The 21,222-nt window shown below is 47.1% G+C and overlaps 1 protein-coding gene across 1 annotated transcript in view; it reads right to left on the minus strand.

Moving 5' to 3' along the window:
• LOC148517226 (uncharacterized) overlaps window positions 1-18,718 on the minus strand; it is a 62,670-nt gene extending 43,952 nt beyond the window's left edge. The window contains exons 1-2 of the mRNA XM_088478962.1: window positions 18,564-18,718; window positions 18,352-18,405 (exon numbers count right to left, since the gene is read on the minus strand). Coding sequence (XP_088335088.1) covers window positions 18,352-18,405; window positions 18,564-18,718 — 209 coding nt within the window. The remainder of the gene's footprint in view (window positions 1-18,351; window positions 18,406-18,563) is intronic.
• Between the last annotated feature and the right edge of the window lie 2,504 nt (window positions 18,719-21,222).

The following is a 21,222-nucleotide window of genomic DNA, read 5'->3' on the forward strand; positions in this document are numbered from 1 at the left end:
CATTTAACCCTAAACTGACTGAGATACGCACAATGCTATGTGTTTTAAAGGTATACAGTGAATGTTACATATTAAATAGCAGTTATATGATATCTGGGATTAGGAATAAGATAAATGGGTCATGAGTAGTATCTACCGATTTCCCTCTGTCTCAACAGGAATATGAAACCAACAGAATGAATATGGAAGGGATCACTATCGAGTTATGAAGACCTGCCAAGAATTATACTCTATACTGTATAAATCACTGTACACCTCCCCTGTAGATTTGCATGCCAAATGTTAGTACAAAGGGATTTTTTTTAACAGTTCAACCTCCAGTGACGTCAACCATTTACTAACAAATGAATAGCAACAACCATTGTGACTCAGTAATAAAGGGCCAATAGGGAACCCCTCTGAGTATTCAGCTTATGTTCAAAGGTAATTGTACACCTATAAATTGCCATGCAGTCTGGATCCCATCCCCTTTCCTTTGCTACCTTTCTCCCTGCCTGACCCTAAAGAAACACACAGCAATCCTGATGGACAGCTGTTAGTCTAGGATCCAGACCGCATGGCGAAGTGTTGGTAATTGTATCTTTGTCTTTATCCTGTATATAGCTGCATTGTATAGATTAAGGCTGATTATACCCTTTTTACAATATAGTACCTTTGTGTGTGTTGGAACCGCAAACTGTTTCTGTGTGACAAAGTTATTTTATATTGAAATGGGAGGTATGGGCAATCTGGTCTGTGCAATCAAATCTCTCTAATATCGATGCTGTTCAAACGGTATCAATAACTGTCTATCTGTTAATCCACACCTGGCATTTCTCTTAGTGGCCCGACTAATTGACATAGGCCAGGTATGGTAGTGTGGCTGTATTGTGCAAGTGCCATTAATTACAGACTTTTTGACAATATATTTGCTGTGGATCAATTGCTGCTGGCGCACAGGAAAGAACAGGCTATGAGAATAGAGGGAAGACATCGCAAATCCAAATATTGCAGAACGCACCAACAGGCGATTTCTGCTATCAGCTAATAAAATGGTGCTTGGCAGGAAGCGGAGTCAGGCTGTAGCCACATCATGTTGTCACTGTATCTACCTTCTCCATTAACTGTATATAATAAGAAGGAAAACAATGCACAGGAATATACTATGCATGACACATAGCTGAGGCTGTTGGAGTAGGGGGTGGGAGAGCAGTATAGGACTGAACCCAGGAAACTACATAGAAAGCATAAATAAAAAGAATAATTAAAATTAAATATAAAATATTTTATACCTTAATATATAAAATACCAAATACAATTTTAGTGTTGCTAAAGGCAGTGTCACATATCGGGCCTGATTCAGTGGTGCACGCAATTCAAACACACTGCTGATGTTCACATCAATGAGTGATTATATATCATTGCACACGCATAAGAAATCCTAAATACCCCTATGACGCATGTGTTACACAGAGGCTCAGTGATTCCATTGCGATCGGGAAAGACACTATCAGAAATGGGGCGGCAGAGTGATGGGTGTTCCTGGGCGGTGGCTGGGAGATGGTCTAAAGGTCTATCATAGGCATTAAAGCGTTCAGAGTTGCTGAAAGTGATGTGTTTCAGGGCTTGCACAGTCAGACACAGGCTGCTACACCAGGGGAAGGCTGATCAGGGCTTGCACAGTCAGACACAGGCTGCTACACCAGGGGAAGGCTGATCAGGGCTTACACAGTCAGACACAGGCTGCTACACCAGGGGAAGGCTGATCAGGGCTTGCACAGTCAGACACAGGCTGCTACACCAGGGGAAGGCTGATCAGGGCTTACACAGTCAGACACAGGCTGCTACACCAGGGGAAGGCTGATCAGGGCTTGCACAGTCAGACACAGGCTGCTACACCAGGGGAAGGCTGATCAGGGCTTGCACAGTCAGACACAGGCTGCTACACCAGGGGAAGGCTGATCAGGGCTTGCACAGTCAGACACAGGCTGCTACACCAGGGGAAGGCTGATCAGGGCTTGCACAGTCAGACACAGGCTGCTACACCAGGGGAAGGCTGATCAGGGCTTACACAGTCAGACACAGACTGCTACACCAGAGGAAGGCTGATCAGGGCTTACACAGTCAGACACAGGCTGCTACACCAGGGGAAGGCTGATCAGGGCTTGCACAGTCAGACACAGGCTGCTACACCAGGGGAGGGCTGATCAGGGCTTACACAGTCAGACACAGGCTGCTACACCAGGGGAAGGCTGATCAGGGCTTACACAGTCAGACACAGGCTGCTACACCAGGGGGAGGCTGATCAGGGCTTGCACAGTCAGACACAGGCTGCTACACCAGGGGAAGGCTGATCAGGGCTTGCACAGTCAGACACAGGCTGCTACACCAGGGGAAGGCTGATCAGGGCTTACACAGTCAGACACAGGCTGCTACACCAGGGGAAGGCTGATCAGGGCTTGCACAGTCAGACACAGGCTGCTACACCAGGGGAAGGCTGATCAGGGCTTACACAGTCAGACACAGGCTGCTACACCAGGGGAAGGCTGATCAGGGCTTGCACAGTCAGACACAGGCTGCTACACCAGGGGAAGGCTGATCAGGGCTTGCACAGTCAGACACAGGCTGCTACACCAGGGGAAGGCTGATCAGGGCTTACACAGTCAGACACAGACTGCTACACCAGAGGAAGGCTGATCAGGGCTCACACAGTCAGACACAGGCTGCTACACCAGGGGAAGGCTGATCAGGGCTTGCACAGTCAGACACAGGCTGCTACACCAGGGGAGGGCTGATCATGGCTTGCGCAGTCAGACACAGGCTGCTACACCAGGGGAAGGCTGATCAGGGCTTGCACAGTCAGACACAGGCTGCTACACCAGGGGAAGGCTGATCAGAGCTTACACAGTCAGACACAGGCTGCTACACCAGGGGAGGGCTGATCATAGCTTGCGCAGTCAGACACAGGCTGCTACACCAGGGGAAGGCTGATCAGGGCTTACACAGTCAGACACAGGCTGCTACACCAGGGGAGGGCTGATCAGGGCTTGTGGAGTCAGACACAGGCTGCTACACCAGGGGAGGGCTGACCAGAACTTACACACTCAGACATATAGGGGTATTCAATATGGGAGCTATAAGTCAGTTTTTGCGTTAATATCGCACTTTTGACGTCATTATCGCAGGTTTTACTTTTACACCGTATTCAATTTCAAAGACTTAAAAAAAATAGCCTGCACCCCTGGGAATGACATTTAAAAAAGAACTGTGTCAAAAAAAGTTTTTTTCAAAAATAGGGACACCTCAAAAAATTAATTTAAAAATTGGGGTGACAAAAAAAAATTGGGAAAAAATTGTATAACAATAGGGAAATAGGTTCAGGGCTATTCTGCAAGTATGCGGCAGGTGTTTAGAAGAATAGAATTATAGTGGCAGGGGCACAAATGCAGAATTTAAAAAAATTTACTTTAGGGACTTAAAAATATGCTAGTACCCTGTACTCCAAATTTGATGGGACCACTAAAAAAAATGAAAAAAATAACCTAAGTGCTCTTCTGCATCACTTCTTCAATGTTGGAAAATAAAACACCTGCTGCAGCTATTTAAATCCCCGACTTTCAATTAAAGGCTAAAACGGGGGTACCCATAGTGATCCCCCATGTTTTTACAACTTTAGGGGGGTCTTACAATTTTTTTAAGGAAAAATTCGTAACTTTACGCAAATCCAACTTCGGAGTTTCCCATTTTCGTTAATTTTATATTGAATACGGGGATAAGCGGGAGCGCGCCCAATACTTTAACGCAGGTAAAAACTCCGATATGAAACGTTAACTTCGACAGTGAGGCTGATCAGGGTTTACACAGACACAGGCTGCTACACCAGGGGAAGGCTGATCTTAACTTGTGCTGTCAGACACCGGCTGCTACACCAGGGGAGGGCTGATCAGCGTTTACACAGTCAGACACAGACTGCTACACCAGGGGAGGGCTGATCAGGGCTTGTGCAGTCAGACACAGGCTGCTACACCAGGGGAGGGCTGATCAGGGTTTACACAGTCAGACACAGACTGCTACACCAGGGGAGAGCTGATCAGGGCTTACACAGTCAGACACAGGCTGCTACACCAGGGGAGGGCTGATCATAGCTTGCGCAGTCAGACACAGGCTGCTACACCAGGGGAGGGCTGATCATAGCTTGCGCAGTCAGACACAGGCTGCTACACCAGGGGAGGGCTGATCAGGGTTTACACAGTCAGACCCAGGCTGCTACACCAGGGGAGGGCTGATCATAGCTTGCGCAGTCAGACACAGGCTGCTACACCAGGGGAGGGCTGATCAGGGTTTACACAGTCAGACACAGACTGCTACACCAGGGGAGGGCTGATCAGGGCTTGTGCAGTCAAACACAGGCTGCTACACCAGGGGAGGGCTGATCAGGGCTTGTGCAGTCAGACACAGGCTGCTACACCAGGGGAGGGCTGATCAGGGTTTACACAGTCAGACACAGACTGCTACACCAGGGGAGAGCTGATCAGGGCTTACACAGTCAGACACAGGCTGCTACACCAGGGGAGGGCTGATCATAGCTTGCGCAGTCAGACACAGGCTGCTACACCAGGGGAGGGCTGATCATAGCTTGCGCAGTCAGACACAGGCTGCTACACCAGGGGAGGGCTGATCAGGGTTTACACAGTCAGACACAGGCTGCTACACCAGGGGAGGGCTGATTATAGCTTGCGCAGTCAGACACAGGCTGCTACACCAGGGGAGGGCTGATCAGGGTTTACACAGTCAGACACAGACTGCTACACCAGGGCAGGGCTGATCATAGCTTGCGCAGTCAGACACAGGCTGCTACACCAGGGGAGGGCTGATCAGGGCTTGTGCAGTCAGACACAGGCTGCTACACCAGGGGAGGGCTGATCAGGGCTTGTGCAGTCAGACACAGGCTGCTACACCAGGGGAGGGCTGATCAGGGCTTGTGCAGTCAGACACAGGCTGCTACACTATATCTTACTAGTCAGATCTAGAGAGCTGGGCTCGATTAAGCTGGGCATCCCATGCATGAAGTATCCTATGCATAAAGTATCAAAATGAACAGTTAAAAACCAATTTACATTTATCTGGACCTAACCATCTTTTCTCATCTCTTAGGTATGTGATCTCCACCCTCCTGCAATCATACTCTGAACTTTATTCATTCAACTTATTTAAATGTATGTGATCTCCACCCTCCTGCAATCATACTCTGAACTTTATTCATTCAACTTATTTAAATGTATGTGATCTCTTAAATTGTTGCAATAGTCATTTCCTATTTTTGTGATGTTGTCGTAGTGAAGCATAGTTTATGATGGCATACTGGGCTGTTGGACTTAGGTCAGCTGGACATGTCTCAGATGTTAATCAGCCACAGTATATCTTACTAGTCAGATCTAGAGAGCTGGGCTCGATTGAGCTGGGCATCCCATGCATGAAGTATCCTATGCATAAAGTATCAAAATAAACAGTTAAAAAACAGTTGTTCAAACATTGAACAACATCAAAAAGCAGGTAATTTCTAAATGCAAACTATAAATATTTGTATTCTAAGGATTTTCTCTTTTTATTCGAAATCATCATGTACCAAATATTATTCATTCTTATTTCACTCCATGGCATGTTCTCTAAGGCTATTGCATCCTTTACTCTCCCTGCAGCTCACCCCTCTGTACACATTGCAGACTCAATAATCTGCTCCCCTCTTGTGAACACACATGAGCTATTTACTTATCTTTCTAAACTGACCATAACATCCACAACCTGTTGCTATAAAAAACTTTCATACAAAACCCAGAACTATATTTGTATATCTCTCCTTCTACTTCTATTAGCTGGTGACATATCACCAAATCCAGGCCCTACCCACATGCCCTACTCACAACAGAATATAAATCCAGCAAACCTCAGACATATCACATGCCTCCCATCACCGTCCAAAACACTGAAATGTGCCTTATGGAATGCACGCTCTGTCTGCAACAAACTAACATCCACCCATGACCTCTTTATTTCTAATAACCTCAATCTCCTGGCATTAACAGAACCATGGCTCACACAATCAGACACTTGCTCCCCTGCAGCACTCTCACATGGTGGTCTACACTTCACACACACCTCCAGGCCTGGTAATAGTAAAGGAGGTGGAGTAGGAATACTACTGTCCCAATCTTTTACATACACAGTTATTCCACAAGTACCATCCCTTACATTTACATCATTTGAAGTACACTCTATTAGGACTTTCACTCCTTTCTCTCTGCGCATTGCTGCTGTCTATCGTCCACCTGGACCACCCAATCAATTTCTGGAACATTTTTCTGCCTGGCTCCCTCACTTCCTATCCTCTGACATCTCCACCATTATTATGGGTGATTTCAATATCCCCATTGACAGTACACAATTCCCTCATGCTTCCAAACTTCTCTCCTTAACATCCTCTCTTGGCCTCTCCCAATGGACTGACTCCTCTACTCATCAAGATGGCCACTGCCTTGATCTTGTATTTACAAGACTATGCTCAGTCTCTGATTTCACTAATTCTCCTTTCCCTCTCTCAGATCATAACCTTATCACCTGCACACTCTCCTCCATTACTTAAACTTCAATGCCAAGCAGATCAACCAAACCTCCTCAAACCCGCAGAGATATTAACGCTATTCATTTTGAACAACTATCCACCTCTCTGCAACAATCACTCTTGCCTATTTCTAATTTCACTTCTCCTGAGACTGCTGTATCACAACTGAACCAGACCCTAGAACTAGCCCTTGATGAAGTAGCTCCAGCTACCCATCACATTCCGCGTAGACTTAGACGTCAACCGTGGCATTCCAAATTCACAAGACACCTACAAAGACTCTCACGTAAAGTAGAACGTCGGTGGCAAAAGTCTCATACTCCAAGTGACTTCCTCACATATAAGACGATCTACCACTCTTATCGTAATGCACTGGATAATGCCAAACAAACATATTTCCAATCTGTTATCTCTGCCCAAGCCTCTAACCCCAAGCGACTTTTTAATACATTTAAATCACTTCTTACCCCTCTGTCACCCAACCCACCTGCTACTATCAGTGCACAAGATCTTGCTTCCTATTTCAAGAACAAGATTGATAATATCCAAAATGAAATGGTATGCACTTCCTCAGCCAGGGTCTTGTTCAATTCCCTAGCTGAACCCAGTGGCACGTTCTCATCATTTGACCCCACTAATGAAGATGAAGTAGCTACACTCTTCTCATCCTCCTACTCTACTACCTCTCCTCTTGATCCTATACCCTCACAAATCAGTAAAGCTCTGTCTCCTGTGCTCATTCCACACTTAACTAACATCTGTAATCTCTCTTTCTCTACTGGTATCTTTCCATCACTGTTCAAGCATGCAGTGATCACTCCCATTTTGAAAAAACAAAATTCTGACCCTAACTCTCTCTTAAATTACTGTCCTATCTCCCAGCTACCTTACCCTTCTAAGCTACTGGAGAGACTTGGCTACACTCGCCTCACACACTTTCTTAACACCCACAACTTATTGGATCCACTTCAGTCAGGCTTTCGTTCCCAACACTCCACTGAGACAGCACTGACTAAGGTAGTAAATGATCTGGTCACTGCCAAGGCTAAAGGCCATTGCTCACTACTAATTCTTCTAGATCTCTCTGCTGCCTTTGACACTGTTGACCACTCTCTTCTCATACAAACACTACAATCCCTAGGTCTTCAAGATACAGCCCTTTCTTGGTTCTCATCCTACCTATCTAATCGCTCTTTCACTGTTCGCTTCTCTGATTCTACATCCACTTTGTTGCCTCTATCAGTTGAAGTACCACAAGGTTCAGTATTAGGTCCTCTGCTTTTCTCAATATATACCACCTCTCTTGGCAAACTAATCAGCTCTTTTGGTTTTCAATATCATCTGTATGCGGATGATACTCAAATCTACCTATCCTCCCCACATTTGTCACCATCTGTGCTGGTCCGTGTCACTGAATGTCTCTCTGCCATTTCATCTTGGATGTCATCTCGCCACCTCAAACTTAATATTTCTAAGACAGAATTAATTATATTTCCACCGGACAATAGTAGTTCCCAACCTGATATCTCTATTACTGTTGAGAACTCGACAATCAACCCCACCTCACAAGCTCGCTGCCTAGGTGTCATCATTGACTCTGAAGTGTCTTTTGTTCCCCACATTCAATCTGTCTCTAAATCCTGTTATATACATCTAAAAAACATAGCCAAAATTCGACCATATCTTACGCAAGACAATGCAAAAACTCTAATACACACACTCATAATTTCCCGCATTGACTATTGCAATAGTCTCCTTATTGGTCTTCCAAAAACAGGCTCTCCCCACTACAATCCATTTTGAATGCAGCTGCGAGGATGATCTTTCTCACCATATGTTCAGTGTCTGCTGATCCACTGTCAGTCCCTCCATTGGCTGCCGGTCTTCTACCGTATTCAATTTAAAATACTTACACTCACACATAAAGCTATTAACCAAACCACACCAACATACATCTCTTCACTTATCTCAAAATATCTTCCAACCCAACATCTCCAAGATCTGCGTCTCTCATCCCCGCGCATTACTTGTTCCCATGCACAGTTACAGGACTTTTTTCGGGCTGCACCCACCCTGTGGAATGCCCTCCCATGCACAATAAGACTTTCCACTAGTTTCCAAACATTCAAGCGTTCTCTGAAAACTCACCTCTTCAGACAAGCTAATCAGATTCCAGGACCGCCCACCTAACCTTTTATAGCTTCCCTATCTAACTCTCTTCTTATAGTAAATACCTATCACATCTTCTGTCTTCAATTTAACATCCTCCTAACCCTAGGCCAACTTTCCAGTGTGATTGGATTATACAGCCCACCAAGAACATCTGCAATCGGGCTGGACCAATTTGCAATATGTAGCAATTATCCTTGTGTATCAACACCTATTTCCCTATAGATTGTAATCTTGCGAGCAGGGCCCTCTTACCCTTATGTATGTCTTTTCTGTATGTATGTCTTTTACAACCCAGTATAATGTTAATTCAAATTGTAAAGCACGATGGAATTTGTTGCGCTATATAAGAAGCTGTTAATAAATAAATAATAAATACACCAGGGGAAGGCTGATCAGAGCTTGCACAGTCAGACACAGGCTGCTACACCAGGGGAAGGCTGATCAGGGCTTGCACAGTCAGACACAGGCTGCTACACCAGGGGAAGGCTGATCAGGGCTTGCACAGTCAGACACAGGCTGCTACACCAGGGGAAGGCTGATCGGAGCTTGCGCAGTCAGACACAGGCTGCTACACCAGGGGAGGGCTGATCAGGGCTTGCACAGTTAGACGCAGGCTGCTACACCAGGGGAGGGCTGATACTAGCATTTGCATATTATCACCACCACGACTCCACAAAGAGAACAACGCAAGAGCGGACGCAGTAGCATCCACCTTTGAATCAGACCCATTACCTTGGGTTGCCTATGCTTCATACACTAATTTCGGGTCAGATTCAGAGGTGCATTGTTGAAGTTTGCACATTGGAGCGACTATTTGCTACTGCGCATGCACCTCAAGTCCGAAATGCGTATGCTTGCCACCGAGTGCAAGCAGAGATCTCTGTTGAGAATGGTGTCGCTTGTAATAGAGCTGAAAGCCATGAGCATTCCTAGGAGATGACTGGGCGGTGGCTTGAAGTGTACGCAAAGAAAGGCGGTCGCATGGGAGTGTCGGGGGGGGTGTCAGTGATCGCGGCTGCATTCTCAAATGCAGAGCCGTGATTAAAATTCAGTAGGCACTGCACCAGCCATAGGGCATCGTCAGTTTCGATGGTCATCGCAATGGTGCGCCAATGGTGGCGTTTGAGTACGCCGGCGGATTTCCACTATCCACAGACATTGACAGTGGGCGTCTAAGGCTCGCAATTACAGAAGGGGAAGGCTGAGAGGAGCATTTGCATATATTTACAGCAGCAAATCCGAAAGAAATCGCAGCTGCGTATCATTAGCGCCAACCTCTAAATCAGGACCTTAGTCCTTTGAAACAGTGGGCCTGATTCTGAAATGGACGCTAATGCAATTTTCACATAATTATTTGCCATTCCGCATGCATATAAGCCACACTGCGTATGCGCAGCTATCGCAAAGCGATTGCGGATGCACAGTGGATCTCATCACAAAGTGACTGACAGGTTGTCAGCATTTGGGGATGGTAACAGGGAGTGGTCTGAAAAACGCAGACGTGCCTGTCCGTTTAAACACCATTACATGGGCGTGCATAAATTAGCCACTGCTATTGCATACGCAGCTGTGCGCGTCAGAAGAGCACCCAAGCTGCGGCAGGTCAGACCTGCCAAAAGGGTAAGATGGCTGCCGATGTGCATCGATGTTACCGATATTTACGCAGGTATGCAGCATCACATGCAGGTAAAGAGGCAGCAGTGGTCGTCTGCATGCTCGGGTGATCTTTGCTAACATTAGTGTATTTTTGCTGCTGCGTTGCATATGAAATCGTAGCTGCAATCGCATTAGCGCCGGTCTCTGAATCAGGTCCAGTGTTCCTATAGTCTTAATTTTTGGGGAAATAGATTCACATTTTCAATAGTTTCAACTTTTTTACTAAATAAAAACAATTCTTTACTTTCTCTATATTTGCATTTTTATGTAAACTGTATGGAGACATAATACTGAAAATGTCATAATCTATTGGGGGAGTAATACTGCAGTAATAACAAGTAAAAAAAGAAGATATATAAACCCTTACATAGTGTTCTGAGAAACCCTGCTTCCGAAAGATTAAAGACTACATTTTATTACCTTTTCCCCAAATATTTACGTTGCTAGTAGAGTGTGAAATAGAGCAAAAATCTCTTCTTGGAAAGGCAGAAAATTTAATATGACAAGTTTATATAAAACGGTGCAGATGGAACATTTCGTTCCCTTCCGTAATATTTTTAGTTCTCCACATACGAATATATGTATATTTATGCCAGCTGTGTTCCTATCTCAGGCATTGTAAAGAAATCTTAAAAAGCTGCTGGAATCTAACCAAGACGATCTACTAAAACAGCTTTTCATTTAAAAGATTTCATTTATGTTGTTCTGCTTTTGAGCTGTTTTTTTTATTATTATGCTTGTTTTTAGTTTTAAGCAAATGGATACATCAAGCACAGGAGGCAATTGAAAATAGTCCTTAGCAGTGACATGCGCTTGGAATTATAATCTGATCGGGGCTGGGGGGGGCCTGATTTAGAGATGTACATTAATGCAATCGTAGCAGAGATCTTGCAAGCAGCTCCTGTGCGTAAATATGCAAATGTTGCAGACGCCGGCATATGTATTGAGACGCCAACTGGAGCCATTGCAAATCCAAGCAACTGCGTACACATACGCAGCCGCCATCACAGATCATTCGATAATCGCCCATCTGAGTAGCCCTACTGTCGCGCAGGATAGCCGCCTGAACTGAGAAGTCAGAAGTTCAGAACCACATTATCTGCGTATGGAATCGCATTAGTATGCTGAGACATGTCCCAAAAACTATCGCGACATACCTGTGTTTTTGGTGCCACTCACAGTAGCCGACCCCAAACGGTACCTGATTGTCAATCACTTTGAAAAGTGAAATCCTCACTGCAGGCGGCCTCGCTAAGGTACTTTGGCGCATGCAGGGATGCTGAGAGGGAACTATTTACCTGGGCCCGGGCTTGCTGGAGGGGCCCGGCGGGGACCCGGGTCCGGCACCGCTACCCCCCTCTTACATCATAGCAGCCTAGCACACGCTGCTGTGTGCTGGGCTGCACTGGGTGACTGCTCGCGGCTGCTAAGAAGCAGCCACAGCCTGTGGGGGGAGCAATCAAGCTGATCGAGCCCCCCACTGGTTATGCGTCAGGCTGAGGGGGGCGCACTATTTATTTTAAACCTAAGGGGGCGTGGCCATTATTAGACTACGCCCCTTTTTTACCGGGATCCAATGCGGCTCTTGGCGGGCCTGGGTGCATGCGAGGTGCAGTCGGATGATAATCGCTCAATTTCGTAAATATCGGCATTGCGTACATACCCGAATCAGGCCTAAAATCATTTACTAAACACGGAATTGGATATATTTGGAGTAAGAATGATGCAACTACAGAGAAAGTATAGAAACGTTAAGCTGGGTACACTCTTAGGGGAGCGGGAGAAAAATGTAGAACCTCCTACAGGGGAATTGCCTATATGTTGCAGTGAGTGGTAAACCTAGTGCCTACAACTCCTTGTCCTGATTCTGACACCCTCTAATCCGCTTTGCCTATGTGATTATTGAATGCAAGCCAGCACCTGCACTAGGGGGGGCTACATAACACCCTGATAAAATAAACATTTGTTATTACTATAATAGAAGGGCTTATTGCCCAGTTTAGGGGGGAAAACTGGCAGTTTGGGTGGGAAAATTACAGTTTTGGCAGGAAAACTGGACTCTTACAACTGGAACCCTTAGTGGTCCAGCCGAAGGAGTGAGGGTGGGTAAAACCCTTCATGCTATGGACCTCTTGGGGATAAACACCACAGACCTAATGCCCATAACACAAAATATTGGTACAGACCTACCATCTGATATTGAGTAGGGGCATGGGCCTGGTGCCAGGAATCTAGTAGAGGGCACAGGCCTAGTGCCTGAGACTAATGGCAGCACAGGCCTGGTACCCAAACTAAAGTGCCTTAGGGGCCTAGTGCCTGATGTGAAGCAGTCGCTGCTCTAGGAAGGGTTTACAGATAGGTACAAAAGGCCCAAGGCCACCTACCCAGACTCGGGGTGTTTTATATTGATCACTTGATCCTTTTAGCGTGTCCAGCAGACTCATTTCCAAGATTAATTACAAGGTCTATCTCTTCACTATTTGAAAGGTCTAAGCCTCTAATTGTATTTTGGAAGAAGGGTAGCCAGGCCCTGAAACTCTCAGGGCTATCATTGAACTTTGAAAGTCCTATTGTTACTAGCTGTCATCGTGCAAGAAACTTAGCAAAGTCTAGTCTTTCTTTTTTGACTCTACAATATGCTGTTGGTGTGTTAACATTGTGAGAAAATGGTGTGCGATCATACCTGCTAGGATTGCCTGGTTCCAGCCGGCATGTATCATACCACTTGGCAGGAGGCGCTGCCTTTGTTGTAGTTTGCAGACTCGCACACAGTTGGCATTGGGGAGGGTTGTCCCTCGTGGGTTTACCATGTGTAGAGCTCTCTTGCTTGTAAGTTTGCACTTGACCAGTGGTTGCACTGCACAGCATGTTTGGCTTGTTTCGCTGATGGAGTCTGATTGCATACCTTGCAGTAGTGGAGGGTTGCTGCTCGTTTTGGAGACTTGATGGACATATTCAAATGTGTGTGTTGTAATGAATCTTGGGATCCAAGCTCTAAGCCAAGTACATTGATGGTTCAGGGGATTCTGCAGCCTCCATGAACTGTGCTCAGCTATGGCAGCTGCAGTTTCCTTCTCTGCAGCAAGCTTCGCCATAATTGCCTCTAAGAGTTTTTTCTCCATATCTTTTTTCTGTCTCTAAACGTGATTTCTCTGCTTCCAACCGCAAATTTCTCTATTTCTTGGGACCTTGTTCTATAGGAAGATGTCGGTTTCTGTGACATGATGTTGAGGTACAGCTGCTCGACTCTGTAGAGTCTGCTGTATTGCCGTTTGCAGGTGGTTGCACTGACAGTGTGGCAGGTTTCTGTGAAGTCAAATGGCGGGTATGCTCCCCTTTGGTCTATGGGCCTGATTCAGACCCACTCGCGAGCGGCTGTCCGCTCGCAAGTGGGTCGATGTTATGCACTGAGCATGCGCACGACGGAGGGAGCTCCGTCGTGCGCATGCGCCAGACGCGACGAGCGAAGGAAAGTCCTTCGCTCGTTGTGTCTGATCAAAGGGGGCGTGCTGTCGATGTTGATTGACAGCACGCCCCCTTTGGTGGGCGTGCCGAGGGCGTGCCTCCCTGACGGGGGCGTTCCCACGGGAACGCCTCCCGTCAGAAGCCGGCCCACTGACATCACTAGTGATGTCAGTGGGAGTGATTTTGGCTCTGATAGAGCCAAAATCACTCCAGAGCTTGCGGTTGAAAACCTCAACCACAGGTTCCGGCTCGCAGTTTCGATGGTCGCGATGGTCACGACCATCGCGGCCATCAAAATGCACGCTCGTATAGGCTGTGGGTGGTGACCCACAGCTATACGAGCGTCCAGGAGGACGCTCCATTTTCATGGAGGGCGGCCCTCATTCAGAGCGTGCGCTCTGCTCAGAGCGTACGGCTCTGAATGAGGGCTTATATAATTAGACAGACAGCATAACCATTGCCACTTTCCAATGATCCAATCTAGATGTGAAGATATGAAGGATGCTGTTTATTGTAGTGATAGGAGAAACTGAATATGGTAAAACTGCAAAACAAACATAACAGAATACAATCACTAAATGAACTAATGCAATGTAAACATTCTGAACTGACAACAGATCTATGATAGCAGATATAGATCAGAGTTCTTACCATTGAACTGTGCTGAGAGGAGGATATATGCACCTGTTCAGTGACCATGTGGAAACTAAGATGGATACTGCACTTTGACCTACCCAGGGTGCAACTCGGTGCCCAGAGCAAATAAAAGAAAAATGTTGCCCCTTGAAAACTGTTCTTTAAAATTCTGTCTGTATTCTTATATTGGAACTGAAATACACATTGGAAACATAAATAAGGGAAGTGCAAGAGCAAGATAAAATCATATTATGAGTGAAAGCCGGGTTCTTACACACAAAGGGTACAGTAAAATTTTAATTGAATAGCCGGTGACCTGTCCCACCAGTGTCATCCCCCCTGCATCTCACCAGCATCGTCCTCCTCTGCATCTCTTCAGCACCATCGCCCCTTGCATCTCTTCAGCACCATTTTTATGCATCTCTTTAGCTCATCCCACTGTGCCCCTCCAGCAGCTCAGCCCACCTACATTATGTCCCTCCAGCAGTTCACCCCCCTGTGTTACTCCAGCCCCCTTATCACCTTCTTCTTTGTCTACTGTTATGCACACAGTGTATGCTTCTCTTCACTGCAATGGCGTGACATCATGACAACACGTACGCTGTGTGATTCAAAAAAGAGCCGCCGGGACCTAAGGGCGGGAGGCAGGCCGACAGACACAGCTTCACCCAGTGGTGTACCTAACATATTTAACACCCGGGGTGGGTCCTCCATTTTGCACCCCGTCCGTATGCCCCAGTGCATCTACCCTGATTATGTCCAACAGTGCCCACACTGTATGTCACACAGTGCCACCCCATTATGTCCACAATGCCCCCCCCCCTCACCCGTCCCTAGCCTAGTGCCTAACCTTAATATTGACATTCTGTGGATGTCTGAACTTCACATGTTGACATTTCAGATATCAATATTGTGGGCATGTCGACTCGTTACCTGTCAACATTTCAACAATGTCCACATCGTAACTGTTGACGTTGTGGTGTCGTAATTATGATTGTCAACATTGTGAATGTCGACCTTAAGACCACATCCTGCTCAAACAGATGTCAACACAAACGTATGATATTGATGCTATATATTGACTATCTCTACAGTATCTATAATGCTAAGTTATATTGGTCTCTCGTCATATTTGTATTACTCTAGCATTAGCTTGTATATTATTTAGATACAATAAGTCTATAGACACAAGGAGTAGGGCATAAGTGGAGGGATGATTTTCCTGGCATGTTGTTGCTGTTACACACACTAGAGCAGAACACGGATCTAATACAACATCTGGAGCGAGCAACATCTGCAACAGGAAACTCAGGCATAATATAGTACATATGTTACAGTTATCTCCAGAGTCAGCTGTGGAAACGTAAATCTCATGCCTTATGTTTGGGTTATTCTACTAAAAATCAAATACTATTTTTTTTTTATCTTAATGCATCCGAATACTTGAATAAGTTTGAGGATAGATAAGCACCCTGTTTGATATGTAATTTTGTTAGGTAAGTTAAGGGTTAAAAGCTGGGGGGGTTGCAGTTAGTATTTGTCACTTGAGGAGTATAAGCCTATGGTAGGATTTAGGGGAGGGCTTAGAGGTCCCATATAAATAGTCTGGGGAAGGGAGCCATCTTCCTCTTTCCAGTTTATTCAACAACCAGGCTGGCTAAGTGTCATACATATTGTGTTATACATGTCTGTCTTTTATTGTTTATTCACTTCTTCATCTGTTTGTCTTGCATCAATCCTGTGTCTTTTTTATCTCCTGCTTTTCTTATTCTATTTCTTTCCTCTCCTTTTCTTTAAACACCGGTTCCCCTCTTTTCTTTTCTTTTCCTTCCCTGCTCCCCTTCCTTCACCCCCAGCTGTCCACCAGTGCCCCCCCCTTTCCTCCCCGCCTTGACATTGCCCAGGCCCCGTGTCCTGATCCCTCCCGCACCCACGCCGCTTGATGCAGGCTGCTATCCCCCTTACCTGTGAATCAGTGCCCCTTCCAAGCACCGGTTGCGGCCTGCTTCCGGCCGCGATGCCGCCTCAGCCCGGGTCCCTGCTTCTGGCCAGCGGGCTTCAGGCACCCCCGCGCCCCTCCCGCCCATCATGGCCGCTTGGCTCTCCGGCAGTGCTGCGAGTAGCGCAGGCGGCCACAATTCCCCGGCTCAATCCCCGCTGTACCTGGCCAGCCCGCGCCCTGCATCGGCAGCTGGCCCCGCCCACATGGTTGCAGCGGCCATTTTACTTTTACACAGCTGCGGCAGGGAGCACTGCCCCCGCAATACTACCCACTATTGTTTATCCCCAAGCCCCCCCACATAGCGTGCCCCCCCTGCGCGGTCCCACATCACTGGGAAAGCAGGCACAGCACCCAGCAACTTCCTGGGATCAGTTTCCCCGGCACCCATAAGGGGGGCTTACACCCCTTCGCATTCGGGCATTTGACGCTCAGCACACCCCCCCCTGTTCTCCCTCCAATTATATTTGGGGCGCAGCAGCCTGACTGGTCCCCTTATTTTCCCGCTATAGGGTCTCCACGCAACCCCTCCTTACAATTTTTCCACCCTGTAACTTCCGGCCCCGCCCATGTACCACCAGCCACCGCCTCCCTCCCAGTACCTGTTCGCCCCCCCCCCCCCCCAAAGATTTTTTTTTTTTTTTTCACCTTTCTACCAGGCGCAGCAGCCGCCTCCCCCCCCGCAGCCGCGTGCATGCAAGCAACACGCACACCACAACCCCCACTTCTCCTTCCGCCCCCAACTACCAGCGTTCCCACCCGGGTCCCTGGCACACCAGGCATCCCTGCGGAGGGACCTGCTGTTCCTTTGGTTTCACCTATGATTGTTTCAAGCCCCCAGGTTGTGTTTTTTTGGAGTCTTCCAAGCACGTTGTCAAGGTCCCGTGGACAGATAGTATGGTGATATCGTCGAGTCAAGTCGTGGTGGGCGCACCGCGCAGCGAGGGACTGTTGGCGAACACACAGGAGGCAGGGGCTGGTCCTTACGCGTCAGGATACGGTGAGCATGGTGTTAACCCATTCACGCAGCACACATTCCCCAACCACTGATGTTTCTAGTGATCCTTCCAGTGCATCTGAAAGGCCGCGCAAGCTCATGCGTTGCTTAGTGCACAAATTTAAAAGGAAGCAGGAGAGCCCTTAGAGTTCTACCACAGTGTCGGCAACTAAGGTGCCGGAAGCAGCGGGGGTTATGGTTCACTGCGCGAATACGGCCATCCTTAGGGGTTTAAGGTTTAAAGTAGAGAGCGCTTAAAGAAGGGTAAATTTGTGGCTATGTTGGCGTTTACGGCCGAAGCGCAAAGGTTTTAGATTAGGCTAAGTCAGCGCGAGTAGTAGCAGAGGAAGCTCTCCATTCATACCAGAATTGGCGACGGGTATGTATGTTTTTCAGGTGGGCTACCTTGAGTCCAGATACAACAGGAGGGGCAGGCATTGTTTCAACTAGGTTTCAAAGACGTCGACGTTCGGCTTGCTCGATCACTCTGCCTAGCTCGCCCGCAGATTCCTCGGCTGGTCTGAAGCAGCCCTTTCTGGCCAGCCCAGATCTGCGGGCATCAGCTGCGGGTAGTGCTATGCAGGTAATAATGCGCAGTGTCATGAAGGGCAGGCTGTGGATACAGACATATCGCATACTCTGCGGTATTGGTCTCCCAGCCGAGGTGTGCGGAAAAGCACCATCGCTGCGCGATGCAGCACGGAGGTGTTCCGAAAAGCACCATCGCTGATTGTTTTGTGGTTTTGTTGAAGAGCTGGTTGGGTCGTTAACCCCCTTGGGAGGAAGCTGTCTTTTTTGTTGCAAGGTTTTGGCTTGGGTTTGCGTTACCTTTGACATGGGCGATATCCGAGGTTTGAGTTATCCAGGTTTTCTAGGAGGAATCTGAAAGCGGCACATGACCATCCAGAAGTCGTTAGGAGTAAAGTGGAGGCGGAAGTCAGGTGGGGCGCAGGTGCGGCCCCTTTTGCTCCCCCCCTTTTTTAGAGGGTTTGGTGTATCGCCTTCTAAGGGGCGTCGTAGAAGGAATTACAGAGTCTTACCCAAAGGGAAGGGTTGGGCAATCATACAAAATATCTGTCAGATCACTGCGTCGTTTAACAATCTTGCAGACATGCACTGGAAATGGTGCGACGTTTCGGGCGAGAGCTCTACTAGCTAAGGTAGATATCGAAACTGCTTTTCGACTGCTGCCCATTTCACCCCGAGTCCTTTAAGTAATGGGGGATTGGAGTTGCATGGCTTTATTACGTTAGACAGAGGGAAAGCCCTTATGGCCTCGTGGTTAAGATGACTGTTTTGACATGCCGGCCGATTGGCCTTTCCATTTCGTGTACTTTATTTGAGTGTTTTAGTACTTTTTGCAGTAGTGTGTCCAGGCGGGTATAGGATGTTGTCATGTTAAGGGGCTAGTAGATACCTGAGTTTTGCCAGTATTTAATTAATTCCTTAGTTTCGTTGTTACGGGAGCCCTGGTGCCTAGTGACAGGAAGGAGAGTTCAGTTATGTACATATCTTATTTGGACATTGAAATCGATACATTGATAGGATTATGGCATTTGCCTATGGCGAAGGCGTGGCGTTTTGGGGAGTTGCTAGAAGCATTTCATTTTGGTGAAAAAGGTTTTTGCTAGTACAGTTGCAGTCGCTGTTGGGCCCCCTCAGTTTGGCATTTAGAGTCATACATAGAGGTTAGTTTTTCAGTAGACAGCTAGAGGGAGCCACAGCAGGGGGTAGGAAGCCTCGTCACCTCATATGCGTCCATCTGGAGCGGACTGGAGATTCTGCGCAGTTGTTTGGTTTTTATGCGCAAATTCAACGGAGTACAGTTCTGCACGCGTCAACCGTAGCCAAGTCCGAACTTAGACTGTTGTAGATGCGTCCTGTTTCCTTAAGTGGTGCATTTAAAGGGGAGTGTGGCGCGGAACCTTGGCCAGTTTCTTGTGGGGTTCAGGGCCTAGACAGGAACATCCTTATTGAGATTTTTTCACTTGTAGTGGCGGTCGAACTGCGGTCCAGCAAGCTTTGCAATAGGCGAATCCAGTTTTGGTGATAACTTAGGTGTGGTATCGGCAGGCACTAATTAAGGACGGACTTAGATCCGGCCTCACGGTTGTTAGGCATTTACACTGCTATGTGTGTACGGAATACTGAGTTAGGGCACGGCATGTTTCGGGCGTTGCTAATGAGATAGCAGACTTCTTATATCGTTCAGTGGGACAGGTTTCATTTGCTCGCGTCTCCGGCTAATTTACATGGTTTATCCTTCCCCTTCCATGCCTGGCGGATCGGTGCGCCGGCATCAAGGGCCTCACACTGAAGTCATTGGCACCAAGTACATTAAGACCTACACGCCGGTTTTTGTGCGATTGGCAAGGTTTTTAGCTTCCAAGAGCGGGAGTTTTCAGACGATTGATGATTGTATGGCAGAGTTTGTCTGTAGCTGATATGTCAGGGGTCGTTCCAAGGCTGCTTTATCTTCAGCGTTACCCAGTATAATTTTCCAAGTTGCACGTTTGGCGGAACCGGTATTGATTTTATGACAAATAATTTGTATTAACCAAGGCATTTAATAGGGTGGGCAAGAGAGTACTAACCAAGAGGGTGGGCAAGGGAGCATCCTAACACAGGTGTTACGTGGAGCCCCATCAACCCAGCCCTATTGCAGGATTTGATTGGACCAATAAAGGGGTTGCTTTGGTCAAGTACTGGGCGCCCCTTCTCCCCCCCTTTTTTGAGTTTAGCATTTTCATTAGCTTACTTTAGGGCTTTTAGAATGGGCAAGCTAGTTGCTGCTACTAAGATTTCTGCGCTATCAGGTTTAATGTTAAAATAAGGTGGTTAATAAGCCGGTGTTGATTTTATGCCGATTACATGGGTCTAGGATGGATTAACTGGCCAGGGAGCGATGGGTTTCTATTCAGATGCATGCAGATCCTGTTGGGCCAGTTGCTTTAATAAGGTTTGCCCTCCAGGTGGTGGGCAGTGATTATCCTTGTTAATCTAACCCCCTTTGTCCAGGTCGTAGTTTGCGAGGGTGTTTCAGAATTATATTATAGCTAGGGCGGTGGAAGTCGTATTTAAAAGGGGGACAAGTTGCATTAAGTAGTTGCGCTCCTTGCGAGTTTGTTGGGAAACCCAGGGGCCTTATGCCTACTGCCGCTAGGGATTCTGAAAGGATTTTCAGCTTTTTGCCCTCAAAGAGGTTTTGCTGTTTTTCATCTTCAGATGGGTCACCCAACTATTTGTTTCCCTTTCCTTGGGGTTAGATTGTTGTTGTTATATACATACCAATTTCTGTCTGCAGAAATACCAATATCTGTCTGTATAAATGCCAATTTCTGTCTAGGTGAACTAACTCTCGGGTGTGGGAAAATTCCTATATTTACTGGGCTATAGCCAGCACCCTTTGGAATTACAGGCCCAAATTTTGTTGTGAATGGGTAAGTTGCATTGGTTAGGATTACGAGAAATGCACCGAAAGTGCCTGCTAAATGCCCCATGGGCAGCAGAGGAGAAGTTTGGGGCCCCACTTGGGAGGCAATGATTTGGGCGCGTTTGTGGGTATTGAACGGATATGGCCATTGTACGCTTGTCATTTAGCGTTGGCGGAAGCGTCATACAATACCCAAGTTTATGTTACGGGGCGAAGAGCTTTCATAGGCCTGATGGGGTACACCTCACGGGTGTGGGGCTAGAGCG

Source organism: Taudactylus pleione, unplaced genomic scaffold (genome assembly GCF_031769625.1).
Source record: "Taudactylus pleione unplaced genomic scaffold, aTauple2 ptg000225l, whole genome shotgun sequence".
Lineage (NCBI taxonomy): Eukaryota > Metazoa > Chordata > Amphibia > Anura > Myobatrachidae > Taudactylus > Taudactylus pleione.